The following is a 15,640-nucleotide window of genomic DNA, read 5'->3' as shown; positions in this document are numbered from 1 at the left end:
TTTGCTCTCCATATTAAAACAAATTTAAAAATGTATAGTTATAGAAATAGTAATTCAATTGGCAGACACCAAACTACACAGTTAAGGGCCTAATTAAACTACAGACGTATTAAAAAGACAAAGGTGTGTCTCTGCCCATCACATTAAATAGAATGAGATTCTTGATATGGGTTTTATTTTCTCCATTTTATTATCAGAAGCAGGTGTCAATTTATATTCATAAGGGCAGTGGGCCAACTCTATTGTTGCCTTGGTAAAGGTCACAAAAAAAGACGCAATAAAACAGTAATAGGTTTCATGTTGTGGTTGGTTTGTATGATTTGTTTGCAACAATCTACTGAATTGGAAACTGTCTTGTGACAAACACCGATGTCACAGTGTCATTTCAAATGCAACCATGTTGTATTTTGAAAACAAATGGATTCTTATCTCATTTATAGTCATGTTCCCATTTAGCAGGATGTGAAACTGGATTTGAGGAGCAACAATAAAAAGAAAGGATGTCAGGTATTAAGCGGTTGATGGAAGCCAACTACACATTGATGCAAGTGTTGAGGAGAAAAGGAGAAACAACATGAAGTCATCGGTGTGTAGAGACAGTTTGCACTTCTACAAACATTCAGTACCATTATCAAGTGACTGGTAGGCCGGATGCCATGTAGCAGTCTTTCATCCTCCCCTTCATCATTCCTTTATTTCTCTCTTCACCTGCTTACCTACAGGTGAGTCACCCCCTCTTCTTGGAACAACTCAGGATGAATGCAAAGTGAGCACAGAGTGATTGTGTCAGTAATGATGTCCCAAAGTCAATCAAATGTTTGCCCTTGAATGTGTGTTGAATCTAGCTATTAAATCGATCTTTTTTTTTTTTTTTTTTGGGGGGGGGGGGACCTTGCATGTGGAGACATGATTGAGAAAAACTGAAATCAGTTTTGGATTCTGCACCACTAATTGAGTTAAAAATAACTGTTGGACCTTACACAACATTAGTTGTGTTCCCAGTGAAAAAGTTTGATAGTGCTAGCACCCATAATAGTCATGAATTAGCTGAAGCAGAGAGGCACTGTACAGCAATTGGAATCTTTGGCAGAAAACCACAAGCCTCATATCCAATAACAGTCATATCCGCTCACATTGAAGTACGTATTTAAAGTGTTCAATGAACCTAACATGCATGCTTTTGGAATGTAGGAGGAAGCTAGAGTACCCATGCAGAGATAACCCACACAAGTGAGAACTTGCAAACCCCACATAAGAAGGACTGAGTAGAGATTTGAGCACCGAACCTCTGAACTATTAGGGAGATGTGTACTGACGAGACACAAAATTTCCCCACATTTTATCATGAGTGTGGTCAAGTGCAGGTCACTCCCACACAATTCTGCTAATTGTGAGTTTTCTGGCACGCAATTCCGTAATTCCTCAGATATAAGATGTGTGTATAGGATGCAACCTTATTTTTGGGGTCATATTCTGGTATTTTCTATGTTATTGCGTATAAGACGCACCAGCACTCAGGCAACAATGTAAAAACTACAGCAAAACAGAATAAAGCTCATCTTCCTAAACTCTTTTATATTTTCTTGAGTTCATGTACGTAAGTTATATATTTGTAGCTGGTCAATTTAAGCGTTTATCAGATTTCCCACATTGTGAGTGGTCAATGAACACAGCGCTAGTATAACATGGCTGCGCTAGAAGCAGTTGTTTATCCTTTTCCTCGCGATGCAGCTCATGTTCATTTTGCGTAAATACCCGTAGTTGTGCAGCATCTGTGTTCCACTAAGTTTATGATTTTGTGTATTTGCCAAAAGAATACAATTAATATACGAGTTAAATAGAATACCTTTCCATGGAAGCAAGGAAAACATTGTGTCCAGTTCAGAAAAGAGTCAGATTGGATGTAATCCTCTGATAGGGGTTCGCAGTGAATGAGAGCACCTCAGAAAGTACCAGCATGCGTGTGTTAGTGTGCGTTGCTGTTCAAACCAGGTTGGAGCGAGAAAGGAATTGCTTGAAGATTTGCAAGAAACAGGTGGCTTTGTGAGAGGAGGAATTACCAACAGTAATGCTGCATGTGGGTTCGAAGTGTTGCAGCCTGTCATGCAGCAATCTTTCTTTGAAGTGTGTGTGTGTGTGTGTGTGTGTGTGGGTGTGTGTGCGTGTGTGTGTGTGCGTGTGCTGAGAAGGGGTAGGCATGCGAGTCAAAATGACTGCATAGATTCATGTATATTCATATATATATATATATATATATATATATATATATATATATATATATATATATATATATATATGTGTGTGTGTGTGTGTGTGTGTGTGTGTGTGTGTGTGTATGTGCGTATGTGTGTGTACGTGTGCAAGATCTGTGAATCTGTGTGAAGGTAAGCCAGGGGTTCTCCTGACCAGAGGCATGTCTGATTGATGTGTGAGGGCTTGTGTGCGTGTGTGCGCAAGAGCATGTGTGTGAGCGTGCAGCACCGTGCCTCTTCCCCCTGATTTTTTGTGGCACAGTCCTCTGTGGGGTTTTCCATCAAATGGTTAGATCTTCCATATTGGATTGGGGTGGCTAGCAATCATGAAGGGAAAGAAAATTTAGAAATGTTTTAAAAAGAACCATATGGATGATTATTGGGTTTTGGTGCTTGGCATGATTTGGGGTGGTGAAGTAACTTTAAATCTTTCTAATTCTCATGCACTGTGATTCATTTGCAATATAATTGTACTGTATATGGAAAGCATGTGTCATGTCTCCTAAACAAAAGGGTGCGAGTGCCCCTGGGTATACATGCAGACAATTCAGAGCTCACAGTTAAGGGACCTGAGTTCAAATCCAGCTACAGCCCTGTGTGGAGTTTGCATGTTCTCCCCGTGCATGCATGGATTCTCTGCGGCTTCCTCCCACGCTCCAAAAACATGCATGGCAGGTGTAGAGGACATACTAAATTGTCCTTAGTTGTGATTAGGTCCATGAATGGTTGTTTGTATCTGCAATTGGCCTGCAACTGGCTGGCAACCCGTTCAGAGTGTCCCCCGCCTGCTGCCCAAAGTCAGCTGGGATAGGCACCAGCAAGCCTGTGAGGCTGCGACCCATGTGAGGATAAGCGGCTCTAGAAAATGGCTGGATGGATGGTAAGACAGGAACAGTACATTTTTCTTTTCAAATTAAAAGAATATTGGAACATAGCGCAATTTATTATAACAAGTCATTTATATAATGTTGTATGCCTTCATTTTTTTTTTCATTTTTATCCGTATGTGCATTGTCATTAATTACGCAATTTCCAGATGTGCCAGAAATACCACAAATTATGTTACACCAGCTATCTTCTGGGGTATCTGCATACAATAAGCCTGGAGATACCATTATATATGCAGTTGAAAGGCTTATTAGATCAGGCATGGGTGGCACAGCAGTTGTTTTAGGTTAAAAAAAAAAAGAAGATTAAAAAATGACTTGCATTGATAAGTCGTACTTGGTTGGAAAAAATATATCCAAGGGAACACATTATTGCAAAAAGGTTAGAGTTTCCTACATTGTTAGATTTTTACATCATTTCCAATGATTTGTCATTTGAATTGTCAACTGGATGAGACCGGGCTATGCCACTCGACAAAGCTGCTGTATATATTCTAGCAGCAATAGGCATCGCAATATTTTGACAAACTCAGTTGAACAACTTTGTGGTGTATCAGGTGTGGAAACAAAAAAAAAAAGAATTAATAAATGGTCAAACCAGGTCATGGGCGGAGAAACACAATCCGGCAAAATTCCAAACTTCACGCACAGACACATTTCTGAAAATAGGCCTCTCACAAAAGATTTATTTTGGTGCGTAATTAGACATGTGGTAGGCAGGTACTTAAGGTTTTTTTTTTTTTAGCATTCAAGCAATTAAAAAGTCATTTTCCCATAATATGTCCCGTTGAGATTTAAAGGCGAAATCCACTTTAAAACAAACAATTGCCTCTCTTCAATATGACCAAGCTGCTACTGAGACAAAATGTCTCACGCTTGCTTATGGTGAAGTAAATAATCCAATAAATCCTCCCAGACCACTATATAAGGTAAAATGGTCACTTTCGTGACCAACGTTCAGAGCTGTCAACACATTTCCGACACGGTCCTTTCAATGACAAGATGTTTGTATGAAAGAGCATACTGTATGTGTTTTTGTGCATGAGATGGGTGAGGGGTTTTGTTTTTGTCAGAAGGCAGGCAGGTGTGGAGGTGATCCCTGCTGGTACATATCTCCAAAAGGCAGCACCCATACAGGCCATCTTCCTGCGGTCGACAACACACGTGCGCACACATGCAACATCACACACGCCGTGTCATTCATCGCCTCTCTGTGCGTGAGATTAATGGTGCGAGTGACTCAGCTGTGGTGAACTCAGACAAAACAGAACTCTCGCCCAATGCGCACAACAGATATACAAATTTTGACTAACAAATGATTTGACCTCTCATGACTCCTGTGATACCCAAGAGTGACTACTATCCACACCTTTAATAACGCCCTTCACACTTTGAAAGATATTAAATTAGGCAGGCCTAGTCTTGTCAACCACTCACATTTACAATCACACCTATTGGCAGGGTAGGCAAAGCAAAGACATAAAAAAACGTTTATCAACATAACACCAAAAACAAAAATCAATTATTAAATATATACATCATAATTAAATATATGCAACAAGGCAGAAAAGACAAGATAATATGGAGGTCAAAAAATAGATTAAGAGCGTTTAACATTTAGTGCAATCTAAATGTGAACTAATTTGACTGTCCACATTCACTTAACCAAGATTATTTTGGCCTATTCTACCCACATACACAATCACATGCACACACTCCTCTCCCTCTGTCGCTCTCTCTCTGCCTCTCAAACTGAGTGGAAGTAATTAAAGCGAGTGAAGCTAAATTGAAGTGTATTGAACTCATCTCTCACACGCTCCACTATGTCAATAGATCATTCGCCAAGCTTTATCGACCTCAGCAAAGACTGCCAAACACTCCTCTCTGTACTGTGTGAGGAGTCAGAAAAAAAAAAAAACAAAGTATGTGAAGCAAAAGAGATTTGTGCAGGATAATTTTTATGACTTATGAATTTCCCCACCATTAATGCTCAGCCTTCTCCTTTTTCTGCTTCCGTCTTTTTTTCCTTTTTTATGTGATAGAAGATAAAACCAAGAGGAAATTGATAGCTATAATTCATTTATCGAATACTTTGTTACTATCAAATATTTTGTTATAATTACAAAAATATGGCGTCACAAAATTAGGATGCAATGTAATGGAAATTGAACATCGTATTACGATACACATATTGTGTTGTTTCACAATGCAATACACCAATTTATCAATATTATCACCCAGTCTTGATGTTAACCAAACACGAGTCTTACACCTTCACACACCACTAAATTAATGAATCAATAGAACAACATTTCATGGTCATCTGTGTGCCTGCACAATCCATCTAGTTTGAGTCATCATGAAAATCCAGTGGCACCCCAGGTGACTTATCTGCACTGCGCCAACCTTTCACTGATGTGCAACAAGATCTAGCATGAGAGCTGCGGTGCCGTGGAATTAGCAGGGGAGAAGGAAAGAATAGATTTTTATTGAATATTCATCAGGAATTCCCCTGAAGGTCTTGACATGACAAATGTGTTTCCAACAGAGCATCAGTGGCAAAAGAGCAGAACGCGTCTGCTGTTGTTGAAATGCCAGTTCCCTTGACTTGATGTGAATTCAATTGGAGTTGAATTGATTATGTCCATTTTGGAATCAATACTAACTGGCTTTGCTGACTCAGGTCCTCCGCTGTGATTTGAGTAAGATCCCTTGGACTTTTTTTTCTACTAAATGTTATGTTAATTCGGATGGCACATGGGATTCTTAGGTCCACCATAAAATGAAAATCGAATTAAAGCCCCTTTTTTGTTCCGTCTATGTTTTCATGCGTTCCTGAGAAAAATCCACATGGACTGAATTTTTTGCTGTTTAAATTGGGCCAAAAAATCATCTAGACTAAAATGATTTACACTAAAATGTATTGTACAAAACCCATTGTATATTGAAACCATAACTTGTTTTGTAAAAAAAAAATGTGTATGCATATTAAGACAACATGTTTCACCACAGAATAGCCATTCAGGGAAACAAGACCATTTTTCAGCAATTTGTTCCAAATTCTTTGCCCAAAATGACGACCAGACATCCAATGTATGTGACAAATCCACCTGTTATTTTGACCGTTCGTCTCAGATGCACAATCCCTGCTGAAGCAGGCCAGCTGTGGAGCACGAAGCCTGCACATGTTGGGACAGGAACATCCACACAACCTGTGATTTATCGCAGTGTGTACACATTCTTGCACATACACACACGCACACACACAAACCGCAAAGACACAGTGACAGGTGTGTTTTGCATACGGCTTGCAAGCACAGAGACAAGATCAGTTGCTCTGTGCTGTGTGTAAAAGTGTTCCCAAACTGATCCTTGAAGTCAGGTGGGCTAGCACATTAGGAACGCCTTTGAAGGTGTGTTTATGCATAAAACACACACACACACGCTCACATGCATACACTGACCAGCTGTTTTTCTCTTCCACTACGCTTTGATGTCTATACTTTGCCATTCTAGCCTCAGCACTTGCAATCTTGACTCTTTCTTGCACTGGACACACACACACAAGCACAGCACAAAAATAAAACTTTTCCTTTTCAGTTCACAAAATGACTTCTTTGGCACAGTTAATGAAATTATTGGGACATTAATTCTTGTCATTTAATTGGCTCGTCTTTAACGCATCTATCCTTAATTTGTGTCATGCTGCATTTTATGATATATATATATATATATATATATATATATATATATATATATATATATATATATATATATATATATATATATATATATATATATATATATTTATTTATTTTTTAATTCAAGCAAACTGTAGACTTTAGATCATTTGCAAAGTAGAGATATCCAGGTCAATTCTTCGCACAACTTCCTTGCATTGCTCACCTAATTATTGTGAGTAAAAATTAAGATTTGCTTTGAATGACAGGTCTGCAGAATGTCAACACATTTTTGAATATATATTTTAGTATACAAGGGTCACATATAATAAATAATGACTCCAGTGTTGCTTGTGTACAACTACTGTAAATGGTTAAGGTATATAATGTTGAAAAATTAAAAAAATCTGTAAATTTCAGCCATTTGATTGTTTCTTTTTGACTGAAGGGCCATAATCGAAACTCAAATCAACACGTTTAATGTTAATTGCCCCCACAAAGCAATAGTTGGAATAAAGTAACTAAAATGAAACAACTAAGGATTGAAATGCCTCAAGATTTCTTGTCAAAGCACAGCACAAGATACATTTTGTAATCATTTTTGGGCTTGTTGGGCCACAAGTGCAAAAAAAAAACACTCATCAATGTGTTGCATGACAGTAAAACACAATGCCAAAAACTTCAAATTAAACCCTATCATAGTAAATAATGAATAGACACAAACACCTTGGAACATTTCTATTTTGAAGTTCAGCCTGGAAAAAGCACATTGCAAAGATGGTGCCAACTACTGATGACATTTGAACATAACAGGCTGTGTCAAACGTGTCTTCTGTGGGCCTGCCATCATTTTTATCTCATTGAAATGAATTATGAGGAGAGAGTAGTCAAAAATCTCCTATTAAATTTAAACAACAAATTTTGATAAAATATTGATCACATTTGGGCATTCCTAATTAAGTGTAAATGTGTTATTTTAAAAAAAAAGAATGGTAAAATAGCCAGATGAATGAATGGTAAAATAGCCACATGCATTTTGTTAAAGTGGCACAGCTACACCTCAAAAATGAGCCTGTAACAAATGTAAATTTCCTGTTGATGTTCACATTTGCATGCTAAAGTGTTCATTTGTATACAGTCTGCTCAACAGAGAAAAGAAAACAATGAACTATTAAAAATATATATTTTGCCAAACTATCGCAGCTTACATTCAATAGGTTCTTTTTTGCTACACATATTTCTTGAAGCTGTACAGCAGATGAGGCACCATCATTTTATTTCTGTCTATGCAACACTATATTTGTGGTTGTCCCGGTCTCAGCATTGTTTCAATGCAAACTCAACATTCACCTTTAAGCCCCTGCCCCCACCTTTGTTGACCTCCACTGCTTTGATTTCCACTTCTGTCAGTGTGAACATATGCACATAGGAGAAAAAAAACTGGGGGACACCTGACTAGTCCCTTTGCAACAACTTGCCTCTCTTCAGGGAGGACTATGATGCAAATCATCGTCTCTATGTTTTGTCCAAATGGTATATGTACTTTTCACCAAGCTCACTTAGCAGCATCAGTAAACACTAAACAGTGTCAATTCCGGCCACCTTCTTGTTTGTAAAAAAAATAAACACCAGAACTAAAGCCAACTACACTGTTGCCTCTCACTTTTTATGGCATGTCACCAATGTGCCAAAATAGTCGGGCTGCTTAGGAAGCCTTCCACTTGCTCATGATAGTTTGACTTGGAAACTTGAAGGACAATGAAGGGAAATCTGTCCACGGCTTTTTACTATGTTCACAAACAGCAGTAAGTGTAACACCTCTGCAGTACACATCTGCTAGGTGTTTAGATAACAGTATAATTCTTCTTCCTGTTTAGTTTTCAGGGACATCAAGCACACAAATGTACTTGAAAATTGGACAATTACAAATATCATACTGAACCTGACCAAAATTTCTGTTCAAAGATTTACTAAAAACAAATGAGAAGTCAACTTATCAGATGTCAATTTTATTCAGATGTCAATGGATTTTTTTCCCATCCATCCATCCATCGATCCATCGATCCATCCATCCATCCATCCATCCATCCATCCTTCAGTTTTCTCTGGCCGCTCATCCTCACTAGGGTCAGTGAATTTGCAGTTCATTTTGTGTTAATGGAATATGATAGCATCACCGCAAAGTAGGTCAACACTTCAGATATTTTGATGCAAACTGCAAGCTTCTGGATGTAAAATCACCCAATGTCATTTATTGTTGTCGTACATAAATTCTCATTTTAAAATCTTGCATATTATGTATTGTATTGTACTGTATTTACCGTGTGTGTTTTTTTTTAATGTGACTCACTGAGAAATGTATCTCTCAACCCAGGCAATTTACCAGCAGAAACAAATGAACAAGTTATCTATTTAGCACACATGCACGTTGGAGCATGCGCGCGCACACACAAACACAAACAGCACACACAAGTCAGTTTGATGAATTGGCTCTGTTGTGTGCTGTCCTAATTATTGACAGGCAGGTAATGGTATTGAGGGGGCAGCATGAAATATTAATTGAGTAGGTTGAAGCTATGGTTAAGAATGAAAGTGAAATGAGGGCAAAGGCAAAAGATTGAAAAGGCTAAACCTCCAAGGTTAGTGTGAAAAGTATCAAACCTGTAAAGACAACATATTCTCCTTGTAAAATATAGCTCAGAATAACAAACAAATGTGAATTTCACAGGTAAGCTACTTTTCAATTTATTTCCATAAACATCCCAATTTTGTTCTGTTCATGAGTATTTTTTTATGTCAAACTATAGCTTTAGGGAAAAGAGTAAACTTTTGTCATTTACATTACAATGAAATCAAACTCACATTAACGTACTTCACCTACGATTAGTCCTCTTTATAATACTTGACTCTGTGAGGTTTTCCCTTCACTCTTGTGTCTATTTACTGGTTTTAGTGCATCCTGTATGCACAGTATATGCAAATAAATTTGCTGTTAAGATTTGCCAAGTTGAAACCATCTAAGAGTTGTGAAGGTGACAGCAAGTACATAGTTCCACATCGTGGTTTTTGTGCTGGTGCAAACCTGCCCGTTTGGGAAATTGGTGGTCTACTATTCGCCATGGGCGCTCTCATATACCAAGGGCGTTAGCGTTGACATATGCCTGGTGGACAATTTGATACAATATTATAGAATATTATAATATAGAATATGTGCAATAATATCCGTCATCTATCAAAAGCTCACCCGGCTCACTCTACCGTTCAAAAAAAAAAATACAATATTTCCCAGGACCACCCCACGCTCTAGATTGTGTTTTACCGCCATCTATCATCCAAAATGAGTGTGGCGGTTCACAATTAAAACAGCAACCATAATTACAAAGAATTTTAATCAGGCAGATTTACAATAAATAAAAAGGGTAACGTACAAGCTCCTGAGAGTAAATTTGATTGGCTGCTTGTTTGGTTTGTTAGACGCGGCCAATCAGAAACCACATACCGTTAATTGGTTGATTGAGAACGCCACCTACAGCTATCTCACTTTAAAACGTGCCCAGTGTATACATGCACTTCACTGTCGTTGCATGTTGAGCTTTTTGTCAACCGAGCCAAGTCTGCACTGCATTTAGCCTGCCATGGCCACCAAGAATGTCTACAAGGAGCATATCACTAGATACAAGAACAAAGGGAGGGACCCAGCTGTAAGTGTGGATTCCTTTTTGGCAGGAGGGCAAAATGGACTGACACTTTGCTTCCCGCCAGCCCGCAGCCTCTTTTCTTTTTCGTTGCCTCTTTTGTTGCACTTTGTGTTTTTGGATGGAGTCGTGCTGACAGGCACGCGTAAATTGTGCTTTATGCTGTGCTTATCGGTCCACTTAAAGCTGTACACCCGCATGCGGCACACGGCAACATTATCGCCGTAGAAACTGAAAATATTGCGGAAAACTGCACAAATAAATCAATGTACAGTGCAATTTTAGCAAACCTAGTAAGTGGCAACGTAAGATGGCCGCTGGTGGCCAGCGATGGGGAAAGTCATGTCCAAAAAGTAAAAACCCGGCCTCAGTTTGGCTTCAGCCACGTGTGCTTTCACTTGATAGGTAAATTAATTAGCTCATTTGACTTCTAGTGCATTAGAAGCACCTGTGGCTAAAACCAAACTGTGGCAGAGTTTTTTTTTTACTCTCTGGACCTGCATTTCCCATCTCTTCTGGTGGCTTCACCTTAATACAACAAGATGGCCTGACCTGTCAATTTTATTATGTAAAACCATGATTGAGTGGATTAAAAGGCTCTTGTCTTTTTGTGTCTAGTCACTTCAAGAAAAGAGGTTATCTGAGTGTGTGGAGTTGCGCAAAGCTAAAAAATATGACAGCTTTATGAAGAGAAGACACATAACGCTCTCTTCTCTTCCTGACGAGGATGCGCTTTCTCCATTTGACTTGGTGGACAAGGTCAGGTTGTGGGCGCTTGACTTTTTCGAAGTCGAGCGTTTGCCTCGCGCTTAATCTGCCTGTCTTGTAGGGTTGCATATTCAGCATTGAGGAAATTATTCAAGATGTTAACTCTGAATGCAGGGATGCTCAAATTCGTGGATGCCAGGCGGCCAGGTGAGCAATGCTTTCCTCACTGTAAATTTAGGGTGGCAATAATCAGAATTGGGGCTTTAGGTGCAATGTTTACATAGTTTACTGTAAGCTTTATAATTGAACTTATTCGATGTCCTTGAAGCTTAGAAATTTAATGGATAATTGATGGATCAAAGGCCTGTTTAGTTTTCGATTTCGTGTTGAACTACATTGTGCATTGAGTGTTTATTTTATTTGGGAGGCGGGGACATAATTTTGACAAAAAAAGTCAATGTTAGAGCTGAGCATTATATAGTTACCTAGATATGAATATTCATGTAGAAGATTAAGATTATTGAAACTAGGTGCTATATGAACTTTGCTTTGGCTTTAAATGCTAGCTAATGGCAATCATCTGAGGGAAAGAGAGCCTCTCGCCCAATAAAATTCCAGGTCCTTAGCGAGCAAGTCAGGGCTGTCAAGCCGTAGAAAGACAATCTTTACGCAGCACGTTTTCAACTACAATACTGAATTCAATTTTTCATTTGTTCCAGAAATGGCCCCACTGGTGTCATTGGGTTCCATGGGCACTATTTACCCATGAAAATGGTTATTCAACACAACAGGAGTTGTAAATCTTTGACCTTAAAAGTGTTTTGAAAATAACTTTTGACACCCTCACCAGGAAACTACTTTCCCAAGATCATGACACTCCTCTGAAGGAGATCATAGATGCAGGCCTCCTGTCCCGCTTTATAGTATTTCTGTGTATGGAAGATGAGCCCAATCTGCAGTTTGAAGCAGCTTGGGCGCTGACTAACATTACGGCTGGAACCTCTTGGCATACAAAGCAGGTGAGGGCACTGCAGTATCACAATTGTCCTTTTGTGTTTTTGTTTTGTTTTGTTTAAGTATGCATCAAGAATTATGGTTGGAACATTTCATTTTTTGTGCACAGGTGGTTGATCATGGTGCTGTACCTTGCTTCATTTCTCTACTAGCATCGCCGCATTTGCACATTAGTGAACAAGCCGTGTGGGCCCTTGGTAACATTGCAGGTGATGATTTTCGAAGTTTAGAATGTGTTGGTTAAAACGATTGATATGCTCTTCCACAGATTTTCATTGCTGGACTGTTACCTTTCGAATGACTTTCAGGTGATGGCCCAGTTTACAGAGATGTCCTCATTGAATGTAATATTGTCCCTGCCTTACTGGCACGCGTCTCCCCAGAAACGCCTGTAAGTGATTTTTCTTTTTTTTATTTATTTTTTTTTTTAAAGATTTTTGCATAGCTACTGTAATCATGGTTTTTTTGTGCATACACACACACACACCATCTTAAATTGTCCTCGCTTTCAGGTTGGTTATCTACGCAACCTTACATGGACATTGTCAAACCTGTGCAGAAATAAAAAGCCGTTTCCACCCTTGTCTGCTGTCCAACAGGTAAGCCTGTTTTTTACTTTGGAGTAAAGGTTTTTGTTCTCGGAAATGAAGTCCGAGTTATATGGCAAGACTGACTTGATTTACATTGCAAGTGATGGTTCATATTTGTTTAATTAGGGTTTTACCAGATCCACAAAGGCAAATTAAACCAGTGGTTCTCTAATGAGGGTGCGAGTATCCCTGGGGGCACGTGAAGGCACTTCAGTGGGTTCATGAAATTTTAGTCATTTCTGGAACAGAACATCTTGGAGTTTCCAAATTAGGAGCAAATTAATGGAAACAAAGCAACTTTGTTTTTTTGTTTGTTTTTTGTTTTTGTTTTTGTTTTGTTTTTTTTTTGCAATAATTGTATGCCTTAAGTTTTTATATGAATGCACTATCATTAGTAATGCATTTTTCCAGCAGATGTTACATGTCCGATCTTAGGTTGCTACAGTATATGAAATGGACCTAGAGAGAACATTACAAATGTGATTCCAGTAAAAACCAGGGGGTCGAACCACTGAATGAATGTTTGCTAATGCTCAACGCAAATAAATGCTCAGCATTGGCACACGAGTAAAGAAAATACTGAACTTGTACTAAAAAGATCATTTAAAAAGTTGCGATGTATTTATATGAGGATTAAACTGTTAAACTCCTGCAGATGCTTCCTACTTTGATCCGGCTTCTCCATCTTGGAGACAAGGATATCTTGTCAGATGCATGCTGGGCAATCTCCTACTTGACAGACGGTAACAATGATCGCATTGCTGTTGTGGTCAAAATGGGTATTGTCCCCCGCCTTGTGGCACTCATGAGCCACAAGGAGATCAGCGTCATGGTAACCAAATCCTTCATATCTTGGTGTGATTTTTGTATTTATCTAACCTTTTTGTCACGTGTATTTCAGACCCCTGCCCTCCGTGCCATCGGGAACATAGCGAGTGGCTCAGATTCGCAGACTCAGTCGGCGATTGATGCCGGTGTCCTTGACATACTTCCTCATCTCTTGAGGCACCCAAAAGCCAATGTACAGAAGGAAGCAGCGTGGACATTGTCAAACATTGCAGCTGGGCCGTGCACACAAATCCAGCAGCTCATCACATGTGGACTACTCCCTCCTATGGTTGAGCTACTTAGAAATGTACGTGGTTAAAAAGATTACATCGGCACTTTAAACTATTAAATGTCATACACTGGCATAATATTTTCCTTTCATTTCCTAAAGGGAGATTTCAAGACTCAAAGGGAGGCTGTGTGGGCAGTGATGAACATCACCAGTGGGGGCACTGTAGAGCAGGTGGTCCAGTTGGTTCATAGTGGAGCACTTGAGGCAATAATCAACCTTCTGCAAGTAAAAGATGCCAAAATCGTTCTGGTCATATTAGATGCCATCAATAATATGTTCATGGTGAGGGTCCGACTACAGCTGAGCTGAAAAACGACTGATCAGTTGGAGTCTGACTCGCTGTTCAATTACCTGAACAGGCAGCGGAGAAGCTCGGTGAGACGGCAAAACTCTGCCAGCTTGTTGAAGAGCTGGGGGGAGTGGATCGCCTGGAAAGTCTTCAGGATCATGCCAATGAAATGGTGTACCAGACAGCGCACAACATCATTGACAAGTACTTTGTGGACGTAAGTCTATGTAGATTTGCTCTCCAGTTGAGACCCTAACAATTATGGATTGAAACGTCATGCTGGCACTAATAGTTCAGTGCAGCCACTGCAGGTAAACAGTTTTCCATAAAATGTAAAAAAGAAAAAATGGACTTTCATTTATATAGCGCTTTTCTACCTTAGGTACTCAAAGCGCTTTACACTAACTAGTCATTTACCTACTGATGACGCAGCATCAGGAGCAACTGGGGGTTCAGTGTCTTGCTCAAGGACACTTAGACATGGTCTTGATGGTCGGGGAATGTACACGGATCGTGTATCGAATACATTTTACAGTGGGTTAAATGGGGACTATTCATATTCACTTAATGTGCAGTAACTAAAATGTGGAACAGAGGAAATGGCCTCTGTTTGATTTGGTTTGTCAAGCAGTTAACAGCGAGACTCACTTCTCGTTTTTCTTCTCTGCTGGACAGGGCAAGTTGGAGGCACTGCAGGCTGATGCCAGAAAGGCAGAAGATTCGTTGGTGTTCCAGAGCCCTGACGCTCTCCAAACATTTGAGTTTTAAAGTGATAAGATACAAGTGAATAAATATTTTCTCATACTAAATTGTTTGTGTGCTATTTGTATTTAAAGAACATTTTTGGAAAATTCTCTTGGTATACAACATTTGAAGCCCTGGAATGGCATACCTACCTACGTATACTCTACAGTGGGAAATTGAACAGCTAGCAATTAACCTGTCAATGTGCAGGATTACTGAAAATGTGCCACTGCTTGAGGATGATACAAATAAGGCTCAAGCAATGAAAGGGGTTCCTGATTTGATGCTGAGGAAACACACACAGCCCCAGTAAAAACAATTTTCAAGAATGTCAAAACTTGATTGTAGGGCTGGACTATATATACCAACTTGTCGATCATTTTTAGTCTTTCTGAACATTTAAGATTTTAATAAACCCAAAACATTTGTTTATCAAACAAAAAAATTGTGGAAAATGTTGACTGTACTGATTCAGAAATTTTAAAAAACTCAGTTCATAGCTTGTGGAAAAAAGCTACTCAGGCATTTAAGTTACATGCTAACTTAACTAAGCTAACTAACAAGCTAACTACGCTATAATAAACACTTGTAAGCCATTCATGCAGGTTTTTGCAAAACCCCTTTTTCCATAATTTAGCTCATTTTCACTGATGGTTTTAAA

The 15,640-nt window shown here is 39.1% G+C and overlaps 1 protein-coding gene across 3 annotated transcripts; it reads left to right on the top strand.

Annotated features, from left to right (window-relative positions):
• The first annotated feature begins 10,384 nt into the window (after positions 1 to 10,384).
• Positions 10,385 to 15,044, top strand: kpna7 (karyopherin alpha 7 (importin alpha 8)). 3 transcript variants are annotated; one of them, XM_088419484.1, is made up of 12 exons: positions 10,385 to 10,520; positions 11,133 to 11,273; positions 11,344 to 11,429; positions 12,073 to 12,241; positions 12,346 to 12,445; positions 12,545 to 12,627; positions 12,749 to 12,835; positions 13,482 to 13,569; positions 13,771 to 13,961; positions 14,046 to 14,228; positions 14,306 to 14,452; positions 14,911 to 15,044. In XM_088419484.1, exons 1-12 carry the CDS (start codon positions 10,455 to 10,457, stop codon positions 15,001 to 15,003), a joined length of 1,434 nt encoding a protein of 477 aa, XP_088275610.1. In that variant the 5' UTR covers positions 10,385 to 10,454; the 3' UTR covers positions 15,004 to 15,044. The 3 variants fall into 3 exon arrangements, with proteins under 3 accessions (XP_088275610.1, XP_088275609.1, XP_088275608.1); XM_088419483.1 differs by having other exon boundaries at positions 13,482 to 13,658; positions 13,728 to 13,961; XM_088419482.1 differs by having other exon boundaries at positions 13,482 to 13,961.
• The last annotated feature ends 596 nt before the right edge of the window (positions 15,045 to 15,640 follow it).

The sequence above is a fragment of the Hippichthys cyanospilos genome, chromosome 7, assembly GCF_059441005.1.
Source record: "Hippichthys cyanospilos isolate Australia breed blue-spotted pipefish chromosome 7, RoL_Hcya_1.0, whole genome shotgun sequence".
NCBI classification, from domain to species: Eukaryota; Metazoa; Chordata; class Actinopteri; order Syngnathiformes; family Syngnathidae; genus Hippichthys; species Hippichthys cyanospilos.
Note: the sequence above shows the minus strand (reverse complement) of the source record. Positions and strands in the feature narration are given on the sequence as shown.

What these genes read in the sequence shown, in the direction of transcription:
- kpna7 (XM_088419482.1), top strand. Translation starts at nt 10,455, where the DNA reads ATGGCCACCAAGAATGTCTACAAGGAGCATATCACTAGATACAAGAAC. An exon ending in CCTCTTGGCATACAAAGCAG is followed by an intron (nt 12,242 to 12,345) that starts GTGAGGGCACTG and finishes TTTTGTGCACAG; the next exon opens with GTGGTTGATCATGGTGCTGT. An exon ending in CCTTGTCTGCTGTCCAACAG is followed by an intron (nt 12,836 to 13,481) that starts GTAAGCCTGTTT and finishes AAACTCCTGCAG; the next exon opens with ATGCTTCCTACTTTGATCCG.